This window comes from Tympanuchus pallidicinctus, unplaced genomic scaffold (genome assembly GCF_026119805.1).
Source record: "Tympanuchus pallidicinctus isolate F22 unplaced genomic scaffold, pur_lepc_1.0 scaffold22, whole genome shotgun sequence".
Lineage (NCBI taxonomy): Eukaryota > Metazoa > Chordata > Aves > Galliformes > Phasianidae > Tympanuchus > Tympanuchus pallidicinctus.
This window is the reverse complement of record NW_026294739.1, coordinates 21562763-21586908: the sequence shown is the minus strand read 5'-3', so window position 1 is coordinate 21586908 and position 24146 is coordinate 21562763. Positions and strand designations below refer to the sequence as shown.

The window sequence follows — 24146 nt, the reverse complement described above, 5'->3', positions numbered from 1 at the left end:
CATTTCACAGCTTAATCTGCTCCTCACTTTTAGGAAAACAATGATTTTATAGGAATGAAGCCGTCCAGATTAACTTTTGTGGCCACATACATATTTTCTGTTATTGCCATGTGATGTTATCATCTATTATTACAGATTTACTGAACAAATGAATTAGCAGCAACCTGCTCTGGCCCTGAAGGCACCACACAAATCCAAACTTGTTGATGCTGCCTTTCCTTGCTCTCTCCCAGCCAGTACCAGCAGGCTGTGAGTGGATCTTCTGAGCATAAGAGGGTTTGTGATATTCTTCTGTAATGGCTTTCGTCCACGTGTGATAACAGTGGGCCCTGAAATAGGAAAAGGCTTTTTGCGTCCAAAGTATTTGGTTCTACATCCATTTTTTAAGGACTTAAGAGAAATTTAAAGTTGGAATATTCAGATCCTTTCACAATAGTTCATGCGGCCCTAAAAATATTAATGCATCAAACGTACCTCTAAGAAGACCTCAGAAGTCTAAAGCAAGAATCACAACAGAGAAGGGCAATATTTGCAGGGTTCTGAATCATAGAGTTATAGAGTCATAGGATGGCTTGGGTTGGAAGGGACCCCAGCATCGTCAAGTTCCAACCCCTCTGCCCCAGGTGGAGCAAGTCTTGATGCCGGAGATGGGCTGCATTCCCCATGTTCTCCTTAGGACCCCAAATCTTCTGGACTGATTATTAAAGAACAGCTGGAAAGCATCTGTGGACCCTCTGAACTCATCATCACCACCCACTTTTGTGGTTTTCGTCAGGATTTAATTCAAATAATCAGTGGCCAGGTGCCCAAGCAAGAATAACTTGGTGGCATTGAGTCAGCACAGAGCACACATCCCTGTGTGCACATACAGATGTACTCAAACCCTCCCAGTCTCCCCAGCCGTTTCCCTCTCCCCTCCGTTCTCAGAGGCATCTTTAAGTCATTTAAAACTCAGTGCACGTGAAGGAGTTTGTGCAGCATTAGCCAGTACACGTGTTAAGAAATAGCTGTCTGAGCTTGTTTGTGCCCCGGAGATGCATATTTCTGCAGAGCCAAAGGAAACAGCACCCAATTCTTAAGACTTCGGGGCTCCAGCAATTTGGGGAATGCTAATTATGCCTCTGAGTGCTGTGCATCCAGAAAATGCTGTAATTGCAGGTCCCTTCTCAAGCCTCATTTCCCTGTGCCTGGCAGCATGAGCTTTCAGGCCGGGATTTTGATGAGCTCTCTGCACTTCTTGCGTGACACAGCTTGTCTTAAAACCAAACGAAGGTGAACCTGCAGGTTTACAGCGCTTCCCAGGAGGTTTGTTCCAGATTCAGAGGTCTTTTTTTGGAAAGCTGCTGTTCGTGGATGTGGAAACCAGAGCAACCTTTGCCACTGCAGCGTTCAGGGCTCTGCCTCTTCTGCCCGTGGCTGGTTGACTCTATTGGTGGCCTGTCTGTCCCATCCAGAGCGTCCCTTTGTCTTCTGGTGCTGGGGTTAAACAAGGCATGACTCTTTCCTCCATTCATCTGTGTAAGCTATTAGTGTTGTTACTCTTTGAATTATCCTAATTTTATCTTTCTACGAAAGGAGCTCTTTAGAAAACATATTTATTTTCAAGTGTCTCTACCTTTTGACTCGTAGTTCTAATTACAAATAATGACTTGATGGGGCGTGTTAAAACGATCATCCTGCTGAGTGAATTGCAGGGCTCGAAAAATAAAGAGCTTTCCCATCACCTGCAGCAATTTCAGGGAAATAAAGGGTAGAACTGCATTAAATGATCATTTTCATCACTGTAAGACACAAGGTGGTTTCCTCTGTACTCTCCCAACAATGTATTCGTGTCAAATGCTGTCAGCTTCACTGCTTTCTCCGTGATTTAACATTGCCCAACCCCAGCTCAAAGTATTGAATGATGTTATTCTATCATTATTAGTTTTTTAAAAACGAGAGCTCTCGTTTCAGATGAGATGCCAGGAAATGTGCTGACCTTTAAAGAAGAAGAATTAAGGCAGGACAGCCTTGATACCTTTGGTTGGCTTGGCTAGATAAGCTGCAAAATAAGACATGGTCTTGTCTGCCAGGGGTGATATAGCATCATAGAATCACCAAGGTTGGAAAAGAGGGTCAGGTTCTTCCACTGGGGCACATTGCTGCTGAGCAAAGAAGCAAAGAGGAGACTGAGGAAAAGGAAGCAAGAGAGGAAAGAAGGTATATTCAAACAGTTAGGACTTTTTGTTGCCAACTCGCTTTGCTTTTCAGACCAATTTGTTACGAGTTGCACTGAGATGGAGGGCATGCTTTAAATCAGCCTGATGGTTTTGTCAAGATCTTTATTTAAAGCCTTACCCCTTAAATTATACAGCAGTTACCTGACAGAAAGATGATTGAGTTAATGAGGGATTATTACAATATTCTTGATTGGAGGAATTAGAAAACAACACCTCGCTCTGCCCTTGGGATAGCTGGCTGTTGCATTAACAATTAATAGGAAAAAAATAGACACTGTGAGAGCTGCAAATCAGTGTGAATGATAGAAACCAGGGAGAGGTGGGCTCAAATATATTTTTAAATATATTTAAAACCTGGCAATGCTCATCTGAAAAGGTTCTGTGTCTGCTGCACATGGAGAAATGGAAACAGCGCGCTGCTCCTTTCCCTCTTCCCCAGCAATAGAAAAAAGTCATTACTGTCAAGATCATTCCTCTCTCTGAACAGATATCGTACTGTTTGTGGAAGTTCTTCCACTACCTTTCCCAGGTGGAGCTGGGGCACTTAGGGTAATCTGCAGGCAGCCTGCTATCCAGTGTTATTTAATGGCCATTGCTGAATGGAAGCTGCTCAGTGCCGACGTGAAGGCGGCTGCCTGCAGAGAGGTGGGAGTGTTGGGGGTCCACAGCACTGGGGCAAAAGGCAGCTGTGGAAGGTGTTGGTCAGCATTTTGTCCTTGCTACAGCAAGAGCATCCCCTGCCCGTTGCACAGGGAAGGCAGCTCCTTCCACCGCAGCTTCTGCCACTCGTGCAGCTTTTAATCAGGAGATGTGTAATCGCGTTTAATGAACGCTGCTGCATTCAGTGATGGCATGGAAATTGTAAATTGAGGAGTTGAGTACAGGTTGAACCTTGAGCTATTGAGTGCAGTGGTTTTGCAGATTATTTTTGGAGTCCAGCTGGATTTACTGGGCTGTAAAGTCGATCAGGGCAGCGGTGTGGGTTAATGAGACGGTCCTCAGCTGGGCTCATCCATCCCCACCTGTGTGTGGTTGGGAGCAAAAGAGCTGATTGGTGCTGATGGTAAGAGAGCTATAGGTTGTGATGAGTCGTGCTCCCCTCTGAAATACTGAGGGCTTTAGAGGGTGGTTTGGCAGCCCAGAGTAGAGGATTAACCTTGGAGTGCTGGGTTGGAGGCTTCACCATGGGAAATGAGTGCATCTGGAGATCTCAGGTAGGATTTTGGGTTTCTACTTTCAGCTCATCCTCCCTGCTCTGGGTTGCATTCTTTGTCTGCTGCTCTTTGTGGGCAGGTTCTGCCTTCCTTGCCCATTGCATTGATGTGAAGCAGTGTGCCTCTGTGCAGGCTGTGTATCTTGTGAGAGATTAAAGGTGAAAACCCCTTCCAAATTCACATTATAACCTATATGCAATACTGCTGAACTGCACAAGTGCCCTGGAGCTCAGTGCAAGCACATGTGCTCTTTTGGGATCAGGCATGCTTGGGGATGTGGGCTGTGCTTGGTCCCCAGCACCCATTGGGGTGGGTAATGCCTGCATGAGAGCTCAGTGGTTGAATGGCTGTGATTATAGGCCATGGCTTGGAAACAGCTCATCAAAAGTGGTCTTTTGACTTGTGTTTCTTTTTCCAGTTCTTGTTTTTGCTCTTTGTTGTGCAGCTCTTCATTGTTTCCAGTTTTCTTAGACAGAAACGTGGCTTTTGACTGCAAATAATTATTGTGGATTTTAAGAGGTGCAGGAGCTAGAATGTGGAAATCAAAGCTGTGTAATCCCTCAGACTCTTAAGAAAGGATCCTGTTGGGACAGAAGGGTGCAACTCAGCACCATTTTAATGTACGAGTTACTTTAGAAGCAAGCCAGGAACCCATGGTCATGCCTGGGCCTGATGTGTTGATGAGGAAACTAACTTCATTCCCCAAAGTTCAGCTGTGGCAAATATAATGCTTTATTATAATGCTTTCTCTGTAGTTTTCCTCTGTGTGATAGGCTGGGTTGGGCTGTGCTGGGATCCATCCCTGTGCCATCCCAGGACCCTGGGGCTGGGCTGGTTGGGGAAGACTTTGCTGGGTGAAGGGGATCAACGTGCAGGCAGCTCTTGGGCACGTTTTGTACACCTGGGGGACAGAAGCCATTGCTGAACGGTTGAGGCTCTGGAGGCCATCTGGTCCAGTCTCTCTTCCCAAGCAGGGCCACCTAGAGCAGGTCACCCAGCACCATGCCCATGGTCTGCAGTGGGCATCTTCTTTCAGCCACCAATACTGCGCCATGACTAAAAGATCTGTTGTTCAGCAAAGCCATCAGAAGTTCACCCATAACTCTTTTGCTGGAGGCTACTGTGGCTTTGAGTGCTTGGGAGCATTGCTCTGCCAGGGATGAGGAGGAAGGCTTTGGCTGACTTCTGCAAACCTCGTTGCTAGCTATGATGTATTCTTCTATGTTTTCAAGCATGTTAAGTTCTTGGAGCTTTTGCTGTGTACACCTCAAAGATGTGTTTCAACAACTGCTGTAAATCTCTGGAACTGATCAATATTATTTTGAAGTCCAGTGCCTTTGATGCATCGCTGTGTGATTGTGGGATGATCCTCACAATACCAATGTTCAGGTGTATGTGGGTTGGGTGTTGCTCTCATTGAAGTCTATGAAAAATGGACTATATAAAAATGATTTTGGAGATATAGAGGCAGTCTCGTGTGGACCTCAGCAGGAGTTATTTAAGATGCTTTTCAGTGACAAGCATATGCAGAGCTGCTTAGGCAGTGCTGCCCTGCTGTGTGGTAAAGAAGCCCTGACAGTGTGTTAGTAAAGAAAATAATAATAATAACTTGACTAGGAGAATACTACAAGGATATATAAGCCCAAGTATAGTTTTTAGATTGGTGTTTAAACAATGGTTGTTGCACATGTGCTGAATGAGATGTATAGCATCATACAGCTTCCAACAGTGGAGAGAGAAAGTGTTAAACAGTGTGCTGCTCTTAGGTCTTTACTGTTCATTAAATTATATGATGCTCTCACATAATGTCTTAGGGTCAGTGATAGTCTGGGTTGCATTTGTGCTGCTATTAGTTCCTTGATGTTGTATTTCCTGTGAATGAAACTCATGTATGCTGCATCAACCTCACTCTGTGTGCTGCTGCCCTGGGGCTTGGATCAATCCAACAAGAGAAGCCTTTGCTACCTCACTGACTTTTATTTTTTGGTGGTTTTTTTTGTTTGTTTTCATTTGTCCAAGCCCATCTATTTACTTGGTGTTCAGATGTAGGACCAGCACGTGGTGTAGCTGCTGTGAGCAGGAGTTAGCAATGTGTGTGTGGTGGGGCAGTGGGGCAGTGGCTGCCCAGGGAGTGCTGGGGTCACCATCCTTGGAGGTGCTCCTGAACCATGGAGACGTGGCACTGAGGGCTGTGGGCATGGTGGGGGTGAGGTTGGATTTGGGGATCTCAGAGGTCTTTTCCAACCTTGCCTCACATGCAGCCAGTTCTGCCCACATCCTGTTTGCTTTTTTGAGAAGCAGGAATGGTGCCTGAACCCCAGGGGTTGGGGTCACAAAGGGCTGAGTAAGGGGAGACCTCCCTTGGCTGTGGGGTTTCTGTATCACATAAGGACCTGTGGGACTGACACCAAGCATCCCTCCATCGTGTGGCATTGTTGTGATCACAGAAAGGGTTGGGCTGGAAGGGACCTTTAGGATCATGCAGTTCCAACCCCCTGTTATAGGTAGGGTATCACCTCCCTCTAGACTGCTCACAACCCCCTCCAGCCTGGCAACTTGATTACCTTTGTTATACCTGGTGAATAAGTCACTCTGTAAATAGCTATTGTGGCAAAGCAGTGCATATCTCTGGTTGCAGTGTTGACTCCTGCATGGCTGCAAGGCAGTAAGTGGCACTGCCATTAACCTTTGGAAACAGGGAGCTCTTGGCTCCAGCCACAAAGCATTTAGGTGAGGTGAAGAACCACCAGATGAAGTTGTGGCCTCCTGACGCTGTGTAATGCAAGTATTTACCTGCAGGATCTGTTCTGTTAGAGTCTGTTGCTAATGTGGATTTTATTAGGTTAGGGACCTTAAAGGGAAACCAGATTGTGTTATCTGTCTGGGCGAGCTGAGGACTTGTGCATTTAAAAGAAAGTAATGCTACTATGCTGTCTCTTCCTCCTGAGCACTGGGTTTCATTTGACTTTCAGGGGCACCAGTCTGGATTGCCTAGGTTTGCTTAACTGCACATTGGAGGAAGGTGCCCAAGCGCATGGTGCCCAAAATACCCATTGGAGGGGGAAAGATGGATGCAGGAGAGGCAGCTGAACAAAGCTCCTTGGTTAAAACTACCTATTATGTGGTCATATGCCAATGATTTAACCAAGAAATGCCACGTGAAGGGGATGAGAGGGAGTTCCCCAGCTATTAACTTTGTAAGATGCTGTTATGTGCTGGTGTGACCATCACAAATACTGTTTCACATAACCAGTTTTGTGCACTCCATATTAGTGCCTGCAGGTTACACACAGCCCAGCAGTGGCAGTTTGAGCCACAGCTCTATCTGTTCCATGCTATTAATGGAACGCTTGGTTCATTCTTGTCCTTTATTACTGATAGCTGTGGGGCAGCCCAGCTGCACCCCCTCTGCCCTGGGCTGAGCTCCTCCTGCTCCTTCCCTTCCTCCCCCACCCCAGCAGCTGGTGCCATCCCCTCCTCCTTGCAGAAGGGTACTTAAAATGCTCCCTGGGGAGGGCTGCCAGGTGAAGGATGAGCATTGCCACGAGCTCTGATCTCAACACTGGGCTTTTATGACTATTTTTTTAATTTATTTTTAGACAGAGCAGGTCTGGCTGAAGCAATGAGGCTGCTTGTGATGGCTGTGCTGCTCGCACCACGCTGGGGCTCATCCGGAATAAAAAAGCAATTTGGGGCCCGACTGCATATCTCAAGGGTCCCCTTTTGTGCACACTCATTACCCCAGCCCAGCAATTAAGAGTTTGGGCAGCACTTTAATTGCATTTGCTTCTCTGTAAGCAGCAGCACAGGAAAAGCTGAAAAGCCACAGCACTGATTAATTTTGCAACTTGATTAAAGGGTGGAAATGCAGCATTTTGGTTTAATCATGCTGCACGTGCATGTCCGTGTGTTTCTGTGGGCTTTGCAGTGGGAATTCAGCAAAAACCCACAGCGTGGAGGGATTCACTGGTTTGCACATTGTCTGTCCAGGTGAGATGGATGGCTGCAGCGCCCACAGCAGCTGTGCAGCACAGTTGCACCCCTAGAGAAGGGCACCTGCATGTTGAGATGACCCCACGCTGATGGATGTGCCTCCAAGGGAATAAGCAGTGGCTCCAGAAGTGCAACTCCTTGTTTTCCATTACATTTCCATGAGCAGATCAAGCAATTGGCCTTGCCCTCAGCTTCTCTGATGTTGGCATTTTCTCACCTGCGTGTTAAAATTTTGTTTGGGGTGTTGTTCCAAAATCGGCAGGGAAGGCAAGCAGTGCTCTCAGCACTTCCATGTGTGTGCTACGTCCTGTTCTCTTCTAGCTTAGAAGCTTGGTGGCCCTGGTGGCACCTTCCCAGGCAGCAGGATGGTGGCATCACTGATAGCCAAGCACTGCATGCAGCCAGCAGGCACCCAGTGCTTAAAAATAGAGAACAGAGGTTTGCTTCGTCAGTGCTGCTGAGTGATGCTACTTAAAAAATGTGCATTAACATATTTGCTGACTGACTTGTTACAGCTGAATTGAGTGCACTGATTACCTGAGCTTGCTGGCAATGAAATATGAATATTTATTTGACTGAGCTGAGAGCAGATTGGTGTGACGGGAGGGCAGGAGGCAGCGTGCACTTACAGTGTTTCTTTTGTCTTCTGTGTCTTACAACATGATTATCGTTCAGCAAAATAGAATTACCCCATTGATTGGATTTGCATCATCTACAACCAGGTGGCATTTTCTCTAGTTAAGCATCCTGGTAAATACAGAATAGGTTGTAGTATAAATTAGTGTTAGACCGATCAGAACTTTATTGCCTTTAAATATTCAGCACTCCTCTGAGCAGAACATGATTTTGTCTGTGCAAAGCCTTTAATGCTCTGCATTTAAACATCGTTTTTGTCCCTTACTGATTACTGTAGAGTGGGTCTTTATTGCTTACGTTGCTCTGTTTTGATCACTGAACAGAAAAAGAAGAGCTGTGTTCTCAGAATGATGTGAAGGGATTTAATGAGATGTGCATCGATAGGAAGGATTTGTACAGGAGCAATCAGTGTTTGCATCACACTGAAAATGAAGTTAACCTCAGATGCAATGTGATCCCTTTACTTTGCAAAGGGAGAGATCCGATGAGCTGATCTGGGCTTACCCTGCTTCTTACAGATTGCAGGGCACAGTTGTGTTATGAAGTTCTATAGAAATCAGAATCTCTTTGGTACAAAGTGGAATTCATCAGAAGTGAGTATGACCAACCCAGGCACCTGTATGTGAGTCGTGGAGTGAACGTCTCCCCTCTTGCCTTAAAACATTGTGTGAGCATTGATGCAAGTCCTGCTTAAATGCCTGTCAGGTTGCCATCCTCACCTTTTTTCAATAGTCAAAAATTTTTAAATGACTGAAACGAGTTGTTCTACATTTATATAAAAAAATGATGATGATCCACAAGCAAATCAAGGATGCCCATTTGGAAGAAGGCATATGGGAAACATAACAATTCACGTATTAAAAATGAAGGCCTCTTTTGAGTGTTAATTGAAAGAGATTAATTTTTTTTTTCATTAGTATGATTACTGAGAAGGGCAGTGCTGCTGCAGGTTGACCCTGTGTTGGGTGAAGCTTTTCATGCTCTTTCTTTGTTTCCTTTTATCAGCTTCTGCTCAACAGCCCAGCAAACAGCAGTGGCTTGGGGCTCTACATAAGAGCTGTTGATGCACGGTGTGAAAACAGAGCTTTGTGGCTGAGGGCACAGCACAGCCCAAGGAGCTGCAGTGAATCTCTCAGCTCTGTGCCTGGCTGTGCTGGGGGCTGCCATCAGCATTGGTGTAGCTGAGGGTCACGGTGTGTAAATCCTTAGTTTGAGTTCATGCCTTTGAACCAATGCTGGAGGGAACTGTAAGGACTGCCTGGGCTGTGCCAAGTGCCCACCAGGTGATGAGAATGGCTCCTAAAGCTCTCCCCTCCCTGCTCTCCTATTCAGGTTAGTAATCCCTGGGACAGTGATTGCAACTACCACAATAAGCAAATTTGTGTCCCCTCGCTGGTCCCTGTCCCCATGAGTGTGGCACTGCCTGTGCTTCCCAAGGCACGTAGCGTGGGGGTACGCAGATGCTTCAATGACATGAGTACACAGATGGTGTGACCAGTGGTCTTTCCTCAAGACCATGCATATCCAAACCTGAAAGTTTTATGGTTTTGGTTTTGGGTTTTTTTTTATGGACTACATCATATATTTCTTGCCCAGTCCTGGCTGGGAGCAAACTGCTCTGTGCTCAGTATTGGCCAAGCATTGATCTATGAGCTCTGCTATAGAGATGCTGGGAGACAATACTGCAGGAGAGCAGCTCGTTACAGCCAGCTGATTAATTACCAGTGGAGCAGACCATTGGTAATGCAATGAGATTCTGGTGTTCCCTCCCATCCACCAGCTGCCATCAGTGCTCACTGTGCACAGTGGCCGTGTCTTTTACTGGTGCATCACCATCATGTAGCTGCCATTCTGCTGCCATGCAGGTGAATGAGTGTTTTTAAAAAAACAGAGGGAAAACAAATCTCATGTAAACATCCACATTTTAATTCTCTTTTAATTTCGTCAGGCCTGTTATGTGCTTATCAAGGCATGTAACAGCTTTATGTTAACAGCACAGCAATGCATCATTAAGCACTCACCAGCTGCTTCCATCCTGGTTCCCGTTACTGATGGCCCTCACCGGCTCCCATTGAGGGAAATAAATGCCTGCTTTTCTTTAATGACTTGCACCAGCCCTGTAAAACAAGGAGTGATAACGGGAGGGCCCTGCCATGTTTCTGTCATGGGTACAGCCTGGGAGCTCATTAGATGGTGGTGAGAAGGAGTGCCCAAATGGCATGTGGAAGTGCTGGTTAATGCCAGGGACTGGGCTGCAGCTGGAGTTTCTGATGGCAAACCTATTGATGCCTTGCAAATCCCAGCTCCAAAGTAAATAGTTAAAATTATTTCCATGAGCTCTCCAAACTCATGCTGTTTTTGGTAGCTATAAGAAAGGCGGAAGGGGAGATGGGAATGAAAAAATGATGGCAGATAGGGAAACCATGGTACAGCAGTAAGACTGTGTATTTGTTCAGCTGGAGGCACATGCACCAGCGTTGGCACTGAATCTCCCCACTTTGTCTCATTGTAACTGCTGGTGGGGTTATTCCCCATGGGAGCCCCTGCTCCAGACATGATGCTCTCTCGTGTGTGCCATTTGGTAGTTGTTTGCTATGGAGCAAACAGAGATCTGCAGAATTGAACAGTGCTCTCTATAAGAGCAGTTTGATTAAGCTTAAACTTCCCAGAAAACAGAGGTGGGGTTTAACACAGCTGGATGGGGCAGAAGTTTGCATTGCTGGAAGCGACTGCACAGGCCCAAGAGCACAGTCTAGGACTTGCTCACAAACTTCAGTCACCTTTCCCTTAAACTTGCCATTGATTTAAAGAACTCCCGTTATTACCTGACAAGCTTCCTCGTTCTCTGCATTTATTTTGATTTTGTAGAGCTTTCAGCCATGCCTTTATTGCTGCTGAGCAGTAAAATATCTCTCATAGCCAGGGCCATAAATTTCCCCCTACCTGAGGGCTGTATCCTTGTGGCTATAGATCACCACAGCTATTGCCAAAAAGTGCCATCATATCACATTGCAAATTAGGGGATGGGAAGACAGGACTGTGCTGATGGTGCCTATTATGTGTGTCAGAGGGAAATGCTCTGCTCCCCAAACTGAGACAGTTATAAAAAGTTCAGGAGGGATAAGGAGTTCACTGGAACAGGTTGCCCAAGGAGGCTGTGGATGCCCCATCCCTGCAGGCATCCAAGGCCAGGCTGGATGTGGCTCTGGGCAGCCTGGGCTGCTGGTTGGTGACCTGCACACAGCAGGGGCTTGGAACTGGATGAGCACTGTGCTCCTTTGCAACCCAGGCCATTCTAGGATTCTGTGAGGTCAGAAGTGGATGGTTAGTAGTGGCTCTTCTTCTGTTGTATGTGGAAAAAAGAGGACAAAGCTGCAGATACAAGGGACAGTATAATTAATGGTGGCTTCTAATGGGTCTGATTTTTAGACGCCTTGTTGACATAGATGAAAACTGTAGGGAGATGTGTTTCCTGTCCCCAGGAAGCACCAAGGGAACAGCGGCCGCATTGTTGGCATCCCCAGCTCCCCTTCCTCCCCACATCCCAGCCCTCAGCTCTGCTTTCCTCAGTGCAACATTAGCAAAGTAAAGAAATATGAATAAATTAAATGCAGCATCAATTATTTACCGACCCGAAGTGTCTCTTCCTGCTTTCTCAGAGCCCTGCATCCCTCCCAGCACCCTGTGCAGCACAGCCCTATTTTATTTTTTAAATTATCTAACACTTCGTTCAATTTTTAATCCTCCCTGCCATTTAATAATTAATGACCTTTGGATTTAACTTTTTTTTTTTTTTTTTTTTTTTTTTTTTTCTGAGCAGCACCGCAGGCTTTGGAGAGAGACCTCAGACAGCCTCTGTTTTTATTTGTATTTTCAGGCTTCTCTTTCTCCTTGGCCACCACCATCCCCATCTATTCTGTTTTTTGAGATCCTTTCAGTCCGTGTTTCCCTGCTGGCCCCTCAGCACAGCTCTCACTCCTTTACTTGCTGGGGATTCCCACTTGCTGGCTGTGCTGCAGACTCTTTGCAGCCAGAATATGGTCAGGATATTTGTATATTTTTGGCAGCAGATGGGCCTAGAATGCCAAATTCTGTGGTTTTCTTCCTTTTCCTCTCCCTGCATTTGATTGGAGTACATTTTAATCACTCTAAGTGGAAAATCTCCCCCATATAGCGTTTTTCCCACCTTTTCTTAACAGCTTTCAGACATTTCCCTGTATCTTTTCCCAGAAGGAACCCCATAAGGTTTCATTGCAATGGCAAAATGTAATGTAGGGCGAATATCTTCTAATGGAGTGCTTTTCTCTCGAGGATGCTCGCAGGTAGCAGGCTGTACAAGGCGCCCATCTGGCAGGTTCTGCATGCATCGGTGCGCAGGGCACATGGGGATGCTTCCCCTGGGTCCCCACCTTCCCAGACTGGAGGAGTGCATCTCAGCATCTGTGCCCAGAGCTCTAAAAGCTTCCTTTTGGCTCCATCAGGAAAGTGGTTTTAGTCCTCAGAGCAGCCTCACCCATTACCCACAAGAAATGGTTCCGCTTCTCAGAGCTTTGCTAAAGAAGAAACAGAGTGCAGCACAGGTGGTGGGGGTGGGCTGATGGTTGCACTTGGTGACCTTAGGGGGCTTCTCCAACTGCAATGATTGTGATTCTGAGGCCTGCAGGAGGTCTCTCCCATCACCTTCTGTTCTGTCACACATTTGCAGGACAGCAACTGCTGTGGGCTGGGAGAGATCCTGAGCACAGAAGCCCAGGTGCTTTGCAACACCTGCCTGATGAGCACCTGCACACTTCAGCCATGGGAGGAAGGTATCAGTCATAGATAGAATCGCCTGGGTTGCAAAGGAGCACAACCTCATCCAGTTCCAACTCCCTGCTGTTGCAGGGTTGCCAACCAGCAGACCAGGCTGCCCAGAGCCACATCCAGCCTGGCCTTGAATGCCTGCAGGGATGTGAGGGTACTTTATTCATAAATTCAAACTAGAGCAGTTTACATACCAGGTAGCATGTAATTGCTCTTTAATGCTTTTACATCCCAGCGCTTTTGCAGAGGATGAAGAATTATTAGGATCTCTCTCGAATGGACTCTTTTGATGAAGGAAATATTAGCTGGCAGCGCTCGGCGTTAATTCTGGCTGATGTTGATGGCTCGATGCAAAGCTCTGCTTCAGCTGGCAAAGGAGATGTTGCTTTGGGCTTTGAAACACAAAGACGTGAAAATGAAGTGACACGTACATTTTGAAAACAGCTGGAGAATAGCTGGGGGAAATAAAATGAGGCTTTGTAAGGGGAAGCTCCCCAGGCCCGGAAACGCTTAACCCCACACACTTGTATCTGGTGTCTGCAAATGCTCCCAGCGTTCCCCTGCTATCAGGCAGGTGAGCTTGCTAGCCCAGGGTTACATGCACTGGGGATTGTGCCTTATTACTGCTTCAGCAAAAAGTGTGACTCTAAAGGCATGCTGCAGGCAGCAGTGCAGCACTTGGAAGACCCCAAAGCATGGGGAGTTCAACCTAGGTGCTGATTCTTGGCCCGTGGAATGTTCTTATCCTGCACATCCCTGCAGGTGTCCAGGCAGTGCAAAAACACGTTGCAGAAGGGTTTAGATCCTTGTTTGTCCCACCACAATGGGGATGGGGCACCCATCAGTGCTGCTGCCACCCATTGGAGGAAGCGACGCTCCGAACAACTGTATTTCTGATAAGGGACTTAAAAATCAAGGTTCTGATTTGTGGTGCCCAGGTGTGCATAGCTTCCCAAAGAAGGGAATAATGGTGATCTCTTGGGCTGTAGCCTCAAGGAAGGCAGTTTGCACAGAGGTTGAGGAGCACCTCCCATCTTTCAGAGGTGACAGCAGCCCTTCAGCCTGCTGTAGTTTGATTTAAAGGACTGCTGATGCTGAGCTCCTCCAGCACTGTCTGACCAGCAGTGCAGGCTGCCCTGGGGTGCTGGGGTCCCCGTCCATTGAGGTGCTCCAGAACTGTGGAGATGTGGCTCTGAGGGACGTGGTGAGGTGGGGTTGGGCTTGGTGCTCTCAGAGTGCAACCTGAATGATGCTATGAAATGTTCCAGCTCTCTTTGTTCCCCTGTGGGATGCCTCCCCAGTGCAGGACATGGTGTTTGGATCTCCTTAAGGCCTCTAGATGCCCATTGGAGATGGGTGACAAACCGGTACAGTAGCTGTGGTGTGGGAGGTCCCTATGGGGCACGTTCAAAAAGCAGCTGCTCTCTAACCAGGTGGTGACAGTTAGCTAGGAATGATGGAAGCGGGGCTGTGGGAGCACCCAGCAATGGGCAATGTGGGGCAGGATGGGATGAGAGGAACACCAAACTGAGCTTTGTGAGCAAATTTGTTTTTTTATCACAATGTTATTACTGAAAGAATATGTTGATTTCAGAAGCTCTAGGGAGCAGTGTAATGATTGCTAATTACACAGCTCCAGTGTGAGCTGGGAGGGCAAAACTTTAAGCAAACAAAAGTGACAGTGGGGTTTAATTAGCAGGAACTGTGTTGTGGTCAGTTGCTGCTGCCCATACACAGCAATGGGGACCTGGGGCAGCACAAGGTGGATCTCTGCCTCTTTTGGGCTGTGCCAGTGCTGCCATTTCAGCACTTCTCAAGGTGAGGGGATGAAATATGCATGCGGCTCCCTTCAGGGCAAGCTGGCTGTGCTATCAATTTGTGCCAGGTCAACTTAGCAAAGCCCTTGGATTAAAGAAAATTGAGATAAGATGTGGGTTTGCTCCAGTGGGCAGCCTCTGAGCGATGGTGTGAGGCCTTGGCTGCATTTGGCTTCTGTTTCCCACAAGGGCTGTAACTGCTGGGGATGGATGTGGGCACCCAGGTGGGTGTGAGCAGCCCACAGTACCCCTGGCAGGCCCAGGACATGCACATCAGCCACCAGCACAGCACTTCCCAGCACACACACTGGTTTACTTGCCTTTCTTTGGCTTTTTCTTCTGCTTTGCCCAGTTTTGCACAAGCTCTTCATTATTCTGGAAGTTAATAACAGCTTCAAATGCAAATCCAGCAGCACGAGGGTGGCACTGCGTTGCAAGAAGCAGCAGCTTCTGCACCTGCCTTGGCTGAGTGCAGGTGGGATTGAAGGGAGGGCTGGAACCGTTCCACCAGCCATTGCAGATCATTGGTGCTGCTCAGTCAGAGCACGAATCCCCCACCGGGGGGCACAGCCCATATGTAGAGCTCAGCAAGGTTTTGTCACTAAGGGTTACACAGCAAAGTGTTGCGTGATTCATAGCATTTGTGGTTTGAACTTCTGGTGTGTTGTGAGCTGTTAATTACCTCCCCCACTGACTGTTCCCAGCCAAATGGATGGAAGGTCAGCAGTGGGAGAGGCAGGTTTCCCAAAATGCATGCACTGCCCTTGTTTCTCCTGCATCCCTCTTTCATCACTCAGTGGAAGTGAGGAAGCAGCTCTTGGCCACCAGGTTGAGAATTTCCTCTGGTCATAGAACACTGGCCTTGATGTGGCACTCAGGGATGCGGGCAGCAGGTGTGGTGGGGTAGGTTGGATTGAAGATGATAAGGATCTCTTCCAACTTGAATGATTCTGAAATCCCACCAAAATCTGAGAAATATTTGTTCAAGTTTTAAATTACCAGATCAAATGCTGCTGAAGGCTGCTTCCAACCAATGGTTTCCAACCATGATGACTGGAAAAGACCTCTCCATGCCTGCTGCCCACAGCTCTGAACAACCCCAGGGATGGTGACCCCAGCTTTCCCTGGGCAGCTGTGCCACTGCATCACTGCTCTTTTGGAGAAGAAATGTTTCCTGATACCCATCCTGACCCTTCCCTGGTCAAGGTGAAGCCATCATCCTGCTGCTGTTACCTGGGATGCTCAGACTTCCCAGAACAAGTTAACTTTTGTGACGTGTTTCTTCCCCCTCTCGAGTTCTGAAATGAGCTGAATTAGAAACCTCCATCCCAGCTCACATGAATGAATTATTAACTTCAGAACCAACTTCAGGTCAGCGGGCTGAATAGTTCAGGTTCCCACTGCATTTATTTATGAAACCAGGTGCGGTTCGTATGTGAAATCTGTACAGAGAGGAACGTGTTTGGAACAGGGTGGGTTACGTTTGCTCCCAGCCCTGACTGCAGGCACTGGGGCCAGGCTGAGCCCCAGCCCTGGCTCCTCTAGGAGCCACCTCCAGCACAGAGCATAATGTAGGAGCTCATGAAAGCTACGAGGCCGGGCTGTGATGTTATTGGCAGGAGCTTCCTGCTGCTGAAATGTCATTTAGCTCTTTGGAGAATGGGGTGGGCAATGCAGCTTTGCCAGCCAGGAGCTGTGGGAAGGGCTGCTTGTTGGATCCAACTTGAAATTAATAAAGGAGAGCCAAGTCAGGGCAGAGAGGACCCAGGGGGTGGTTCGTTGCATCCCCAAACAACGGGCCCCACAGGACAGATGTGAGGCTGCGGCGTGCTGTGGGTACAGCTCCTGGTGTTGGCAGCAGCCGTGTCCCCACTGCAGTAGTGCATCACTGAGCCAAGCCAGCCCTGCTGCCCGTGGCTTGGAGTGTTTTGCCATTAGCTCTGCTTAAAAAGGGGGAGAACAAGCTGTTTGACAGCACTCCCAGCGCCGTTACCTTGTTCTTCTTTTATTATCCTGGAAGCCTACCCTGCTTTCCATCACCAGACCGGCTTGCAGGCTTAGGAAATGCTGCCAAAAACTGAAATCCAAACATGTTTTGCAGTGCTTTAGATAGAACCAGCCAGCGCTAGCCCAGTTCCCGAAGCTGTTAAAGTGGTATTTCCCACAAGGAAGGATGTGCATCAGGACAGAGACGGCTTTTTATTTGGTAAATCAGGTGAATGCTAATTAACACACCGGTGATTGTGTTATTTTTAAAGAAGGGAGTCGTGTCGGAGAGAAGATAAAAGTCAAAAAAAAAAAAAAAAAAAAAAAAAAAAAAAAAAAGATAAAAAGTCATGACATATTAATGATTCAGAACGTTGTGCTGGAGCTGGCAGAACAGAAAGTATGATGAATAATTCAAACGAGACAGGATTTTCCTCACAAGGTCGGAGAACGTAAAAGGGACGGCTTTGGAGAGCTCGGCACTGCCTGGGGACCTCCATCCATCGCGGGCTGGAGCCGAGGAGAGCGAGTTGGTGGCACCGGGCATCCCTGAGCTGCAGGGCTGAGCCCGGACCTTTGGTGCTGGATGGATTAAGGGCTGCTCTGGAGCCCGGGTCCTTGCAGGGCACGCAGGCAGCAATGCCTTAGGCGGCGGTGAGCGACTGGGCTTTCTCACAAAATGGCTTGAAAGAGGAGGGCTGCTCTGGAAGATGAACGTGAGTACGGTGCGCATCCGGTGCTTTCAGGCGGCTCGTTCCCTTTCTGTGCAGAAATGTGTTATGGGAGGCAGAGCATGGATGCCTGAGGGTGCAGGTAGAAAATCCCTGCCTGGTGAAGACCCTGCACGGTGCTCCGTGCTCCACCAGTCCTGGTCCTGATGCAGCTCAGACCTCAGCACAGCCCCAGTGCCTTCAGCAGCGTGCAGGGCTGGAGCCAGGCTCAGGAGCTGGGGCTTTTTGTAGCAGATGCGATTCGGCAGCCTGCAAGGTCTGTGGGTACATCCTGCAGTGACGTTGGGTGTATTTCAGGCAAAGCCACGGGAGCCTCTAGAGAGATCCTACTTCACCCTAAGACAATAGTTTTAACCTTATTTTGTTTCTTGATAAGTATGACTTATCAAGACTGTGTGTCTGGCAGTGGAGATTGTGCAAAGCAGTCCAGGATGGTTCTAAAGTGGTGGTCATTTTTGAGTGTAAATGAGAGCCTTTGGGCACCTGACTGCCTCACAGAGAGAGAGAGATCTCATTACAATAGGTTCTGCTTTTTGCCTGCAGTTCTCATGTGCAAGGAGGAGTGGATACTGTATTGCTGTGATATTGGGCTGCATGGCAGTGACCTGTGGCCCTGAAGCAGTGCTGGCCACGTTTGTGGCACTGCAGAGATAAGTGTGGCACACACTGTGTCTTGCAAAACTGTGCTGTGTCATGCATGCATGATACGTCAGTGGAAGCAGGGAGAGGGGTGGCAGAACAGAGGCTGCATGGTAAGGGCTAGGGCAATGAGTGTTGCCCGACAGAGGGGGATCCCACCCCAGCTTTGGAGTGCTGGGCAGGTGGAACCCCAACCTGCGTCTTCTCCTAGGGGGTGCAATGCATGCAACTACCTTGAGCTCTCTTTTAAAAGCCTTTGGGACAAAGAATCCTATTTTTAAGCACCACGTCCCTTTAGAGGCATGCCCAGTTTTAGCTGGCAGTGCGTAGGGAAGTACAGATTTGTTCTCACCAAAGCTGTTCCCCGTGCCACCCAGCTGACACCGCATGCCTTACTTATGTTCTCGTGACTTAAGGTTCCTTGCTGTTAACTGGGAGGGCTGTGCAATGTGTTGAGGCTTTGAGATGAGTTTCCCGAGGCGTGCAGCCCTCTTGCTGGGGGAGGATGGCTGCTCCCACTCTGCCTGCCTGGGGTGGGGGATTCTGGCTTTTCCCCAGGGTGAAAATCATCTGGGAATGCTGAAATGGAATGATGACAAATGGAGCAGCAGCAGTGTTTGGGGTGTATTTTGTGTAGCATCTTATACACTGAATGGGGGAGGAGCTCCGTTCTGGGGACAGAATGAGAGTGGAGTGAGAGTGGAGCAGCACAAACCCGCAAAGCATTTTCCCCTCTGCCCTCCTTTCCCTCAGCAGACGTGCTCTAAATCTCCTCCATCCCTCTTCCTCCCTTAATTAATAACAGCCCCAGAGAGGCTGAGCCACCGCCACCGCTAATTGGAGCACAGCACGAGCAGTGCCAGGCCAGTAAGAGGATTATTGGCTTTCTGTGCCACTGGTTCCAGTGTCAGTGGGAACCCCCTGGGTCAGCGGCAGGGCACAGCACAGCAGCCCATCCCCTCCTGCCTCCTTCGGTGCTTTCCTCATTTTATCTAGTCTGGGTGGGTCATGGAAGTCAGCTTCAGGTTTTCCTGCTGTGTAACATAGGATCGGGCTTTGTAGCACTGCAGGCAAAATGCAAATGTTGACACCAGGCTTTCTTGCAGCGTGTTCAAAAATACCCAGCCTGCCTACCTCACACCTTTGGAATAGCTGAAGTTTGTGCCTTGCAGGACTTCTGGAAAACAAATAGCAGGAGCTCTCGGGAGCTGAGCCCAATCTATTGCTTCTTCTGTCACAGAGCTCCTGTGCTGGGCATGCTGGTCTGGAAGGTGTTTAGGAGGCACAGCTGGTGTGTTCAGATGTTGTCTTGGAGCGCCTGCAGAAGCAGAATCACAGAACCATTAAGGTTGGAAAAGACCTTTGAGATCCCCAACCCAACACCACAGTGCTCAGTGCCACATCTTCACAGCTGTGAACACCTCCAGGGACACGGTGCCCCCAGCGCTCCCTGGGCAGCTGTGCCACTGCATAACCCCTCTGTTGGGAAAGAAATTCTTCCTAATATCCAACCTGAACCTCTCCTGCTGCGACGTGAGGCCGTTACCTCTTGTCTTGCATCAAACACAGCATGACCCTGTTGGCAGCAGCAGAGACTGGGACACAGAGCTCTCATCTAAGCAGCCCAGGTTCACCCCAGCATTCAGCTCCCCTCACCTACTGGGACAGCCCTGGGATTGCTCTGTGCCCAGCAGCAGCTCGCTGTTCCCCATCATGACCCAGCAGTGTCAGTCTGTCCTGCTGCACCGTGCTGAGGGCACAGCCACTGCTTTGTGCACACAGCTCTGCCTAAGTGGGTTATGGTTGGAGATTAGCTGGAAATACCTCTGCTTAAATAGTGCATGGATTAGAAATAGACCTTTTCATTACAGGAATAGGTCATGGCAATTTGCTTTCTATTTTCTTGCCATCCTCCCCCAGCACTGAGTTCAGCACGCGTTTGACCCACTGCTCAGCGCGTCGGAGCTGTCAGCTGCAGATCTTCCAAATTCTCAATTAATGAAGAAAACATTTTTCTGCATCCTCTTGGCCACAGGCAGGAGTCTGCCCAGCATGACCCCAACCCCTGAGCTTCCATCACGCACACCATGTCCCCGGAGTGAGGGAGTAGGATGGGCACATTCCCATTAAGGAAGCAGTGCAGTAATTGTTGACTTGCTTCGTCACTTTGATTCCCAGCAGATGGATATTAAATAATGCTCCTTGAGGAGAGACAAATAAATTTTCCCCGAGAGTTACGAGCCTACAGAGAAAAACATAAATTCATCAGATGCGTTTGGTAAAAACAATTAGAAATAATTTAACTCGACACCAATAGCATTAAATGAGATTATGGAGAGCTGAAAAACTGCACTCACTGTTTAATAACATAATTGCATTGGGTCCCCATGAGCTTCTCTTTCTCAGGGTGGCTGCAGTGTACCCCCACCAGCTGCTACCCCACGTCTCTGTGCAAGGACATTGGGGCTGCAATGGGCACTGTCACTCTGTGCTTTTTCACTAACCACAGCAAGGCCTGGGATGCAGCAGGCATTTCCAAGTAATACAACTCATTAAACGACAGCAATCAATTATAAGTGCCATTGCAGGAGCAGAGCTTGGCAGCTCCGGCCATGTTGGGCATGGCATGGGATTCTATGGGATGGCATGGCACAAGGTGACATGGCACAGCCCCTGGGGAAGCACCAGGCACTTTTGGTACTGGAAAAGCTCCATAACAGGCCTGTTTTCAGGAGCTAAGCTGTGCTCAGAGCACCCAGCCCAGCACTCGAAGGCAATCAGCTAAAATGAGCAGTGACTGATGTAACCAAGGCAAGACAAAGCACATACAGTTGCTTTCAGGCTAATATGTAGATTTATGCAGAAAACAAATATAAAGAGCCGCATCTGTTGCGAGCAAAGTATAATTCATCATCAGGGAAGAGGTTTTGTTTCCTCACAGCTACATGTGCTGTAGTTATGTATTTTATTTTCCTTGGGTTTGTGTGCAGTTGTGTTGGGTATTTTTTGGTTGGTTTTGAGGCTTGGTTGGTTGTGGGGTTTTTTTTGTGAAGTTTCATTTCTGGCTTGGAATACAGATTAGGAACTTTACAGCAAGGGCTGAACAGATTCTAACGTAGCAAATGGGCAGCCCTTGGCTCTGGGGCATGTCCCAAGGACCAGAGCAGGGCAAGCAGCCTCAGGAGGAGGCACACAGGGCTCAGCCCCCTGGGAGGCTTGGAGATGGCATCTGCCCTCTATTGAGTATCTGTCCTATAGGTTTGGGAGAGTAGTTTGGGGGCTTTGGGCACAGCCCTGCTGCTGCTCCACGGCACGTTCCTGCAAACGGCTGCGTTAAGCACATCATAAATCATTAGGGAAAAGCAAAGCAGCAGCCTGTACTCCTGTGAACCTGAACTGCATCTCAATGCTGAGTAGCTCGTAAAGACGCAGAGGCAAAGGAATAGCAAGAGATAATTGCCCTTGGTTGGGAGGTGGGAAGCAGCAGTGGTGGTTTTAGTGGTGCTTGGGCAGAGAGGTGCAGCTGGGGCCGTGTGTTAGAGGGCCATCTCCAGCCAGGAAGACTCCTCTGGAGAAATTGCTGAGTATTGGTTTGTACTCAGATGTCTACTTGAGCTTGGGCTGGAGGGATGTACCAGGGCACTGCCCTCTCTGTTCTCCTTGGTGCCTTCAGCTCCCAGAGATGGCTCCTGTGTACTCAATGCCTCCCTGCTATGGGAAGACATTGAGGTCCTGGAGTGTGTCTGGAGAAGGGCAATGGAGCTGTGAGGGTCTGGAGCACAGTGCTGTGGGGAGTGGGATGGGTCAGTCTGGGGACGAGGAGGCTCAGGGGACGCTCAGGTTGGATACTGAGAAACATTCCTTCTCCAAAAGGCAGTGGCACAGCTGCCCAGGGAGTGATGGGGTCACCGTCCCTGGGGGCGTACAGAACCATGGAGATGTGGCACTTGGGGACATGGCTGATGGGTGGGGTGGGTGATCCAGGAGGTCTTTGCCAACCTTAATGCTTGTATGGTTCTGTGATTCTGTGCCCTGCACAGCACCCACAAGGCAGTGGAGGCAGCAGTTTCAGTTCACTGACATGTAATTACAGGGCTGGTTCCTCCCATCCTGCTGCCCTCTGCTCCCTGTGCACACAGAAGTGGAGCAGGAGGGTTTTCATTACAGAACTGCTCTTTGGCTCTGTGTGACCTCCTGTGTGCATGCTGGAATTCCTTGGTTAATAGGTTTAGAGTGACTGCAAAAACATGAAGATGTGGTGCTGTTGTGCTGGCGTTGTGCATGTGAACTATTTCAGCTATTTCCTCGCTCACATTCCTTACCAAATGTGCCTGTGAAACCAGTTTATAAATGGCTTTTTTTTTCTTTCCACGTGGCCTTGGAGATTACACCAAATTCCAGAGGCCTGTGCAGAGATAAGGGGATTCCTGCTGACCTCGCACCGTGTTTACCCAATGTGTTTGCTGGCTCTCCTGAAGCCAGGAGAGAAAACAGAAGAAGGGGAACTCGCAGCCCCACTGGTTTCATCCAACCTCAGCGATGTGCCCTTGCTGGGAAAGTGTGTGACAGTGGCACATCACTGCTTTCACTGTAGATGAGGAGGGAGGATTGGTTCCCTGTGGTACCCAGCATCTCCCCAGGGGGGCTGAGGGAGGAGCAGAGCCCCGCTGCTGGGCTGCTGGCAGCCTCATTGCAGCCCATTCACTCCTTGAAGAATGGTTTTTGGTAGTTGCCTTTAATGCACCTTTGTTAAAGCGATGAGGCGGTGTTTGCTTTCCACTGATTTCAGTGTAATTTCACTTCAACCATACTTGGGTGGTAATCCTCAGCTTGCCAAAGCACTGATAAAACTTCTGCTGTGTGTATCAGCACATTTCATGCTTTGGCAATAAAACTAGCCATGCTGACCGCTGCTTTGGCCTCCAGAAAGACAGCTCCCAGGAGGTTCCAGCAGGAACCATTCTGCCCTATTGGAATGGCCAGGAAATACCTTCAGTTGAAGGGGATTTGTTCCTTCCTTGTTTCCTCCGTAATCCACCAGGAGCAGGGAGATGCAGTGGGTGCTTCTGAAAGCAGAGGTGTGTTTTTTCCTCCCTTCCCTGCCATTATTTGCCCAGGGCAGGCGCTTGGAGCTCAATGATCTTTATGATCCCCTCCAAAATGAGCTGTTCTATGAATATTGCCCAGATGAGAGAATGGGAATTTGTCACCGAGTTCGACCTGAAGTGCTTAAAAAGGAGTCCAAAGCAATACTTGGGAGAAGCCCTCTGCCTCTCCTCTGCCTGCAGCAGAGCTACAGTGGGACCACAGTGTGCAGGGTGTGATTTCCTCCTCTTCCTTCACACACACACCCCCCCCCCCCATCCCTGCTCTAAATTAAGCAAAGGATTAATGTGCTAAATTTAAATGCTGAAACCTGCCAATGCGAATGGAGTTTGCCGAGTCCCCCCAACGCAGCCCCAAAAGGCCAAGCAGTGCCTCCTGCGCCGGCCGGGCTGCGGGGGATTCATCAAGCAAACAGCACTAATAGGAAACAGCAGCAAGATGTTGAGCACGCATTACTCCTATATATAGTTTGGCCTTAAAACACAAATTCCTGAGTTCCTGTTTGCTTTCGCGATAGGGGAAGGTGTCTGTCACCATGGTATCTGCATGCGCCTCTCAGCAAAGAATCACTGTCAAAAAGCTCCTCAAAAAGCAGTGATTTTTCTCTGAGGAACGCAGAGCTGTGGGGATGGCAGGATGCTGCCCCTGCCCTGCTGGGGAATACGTGGTAGAGAACTTTGGTGTCAGTAGGGCAATAGGTAAAAAAGGGCTCCAGAATAAAATCTGGGGCCAGTGGTTGTGTCGGGCATAAACTGGCTTCTCCTGGCTGTGAGATGGGGAGCCCAGCTGGTTGGCTGTGCAGGATGGGGTCCCTGCTGGGTGACAGCCAGCATGCAGCCATGATGTGTGGGTGCCCCATCCCTGCAGGCATTCAAGGCCAGGCTGGATGTGGCTCTGGGCAGCCTGGGCTGCTGGTTGGTGACCCTGCACACAGCAGGAGGTTGGAACTGGATGAGCGCTGTGGTCCTTTTCAACCCAGGCCATTCTGTGATTCCATGATTC

General features: G+C 48.7%; 1 protein-coding gene across 2 annotated transcripts in view; it reads left to right on the top strand.

The window, feature by feature from the left end:
- SCHIP1 (schwannomin interacting protein 1) overlaps window positions 1-24146 on the top strand; it is a 113078-nt gene that overhangs the window by 59582 nt on the left and 29350 nt on the right. The window contains exon 1 of one of the 2 annotated variants that reach the window (XM_052686602.1): window positions 16930-17384. The exons of the other annotated variant lie outside the window; for it this stretch is intronic. Within the exon in view, the coding sequence (XP_052542562.1) occupies window positions 17379-17384 (6 nt within the window). The 5' untranslated portion in view covers window positions 16930-17378. Of the gene's footprint in view, window positions 1-16929; window positions 17385-24146 lie in introns of those variants that run through there. 2 annotated transcript variants of the gene reach the window in all.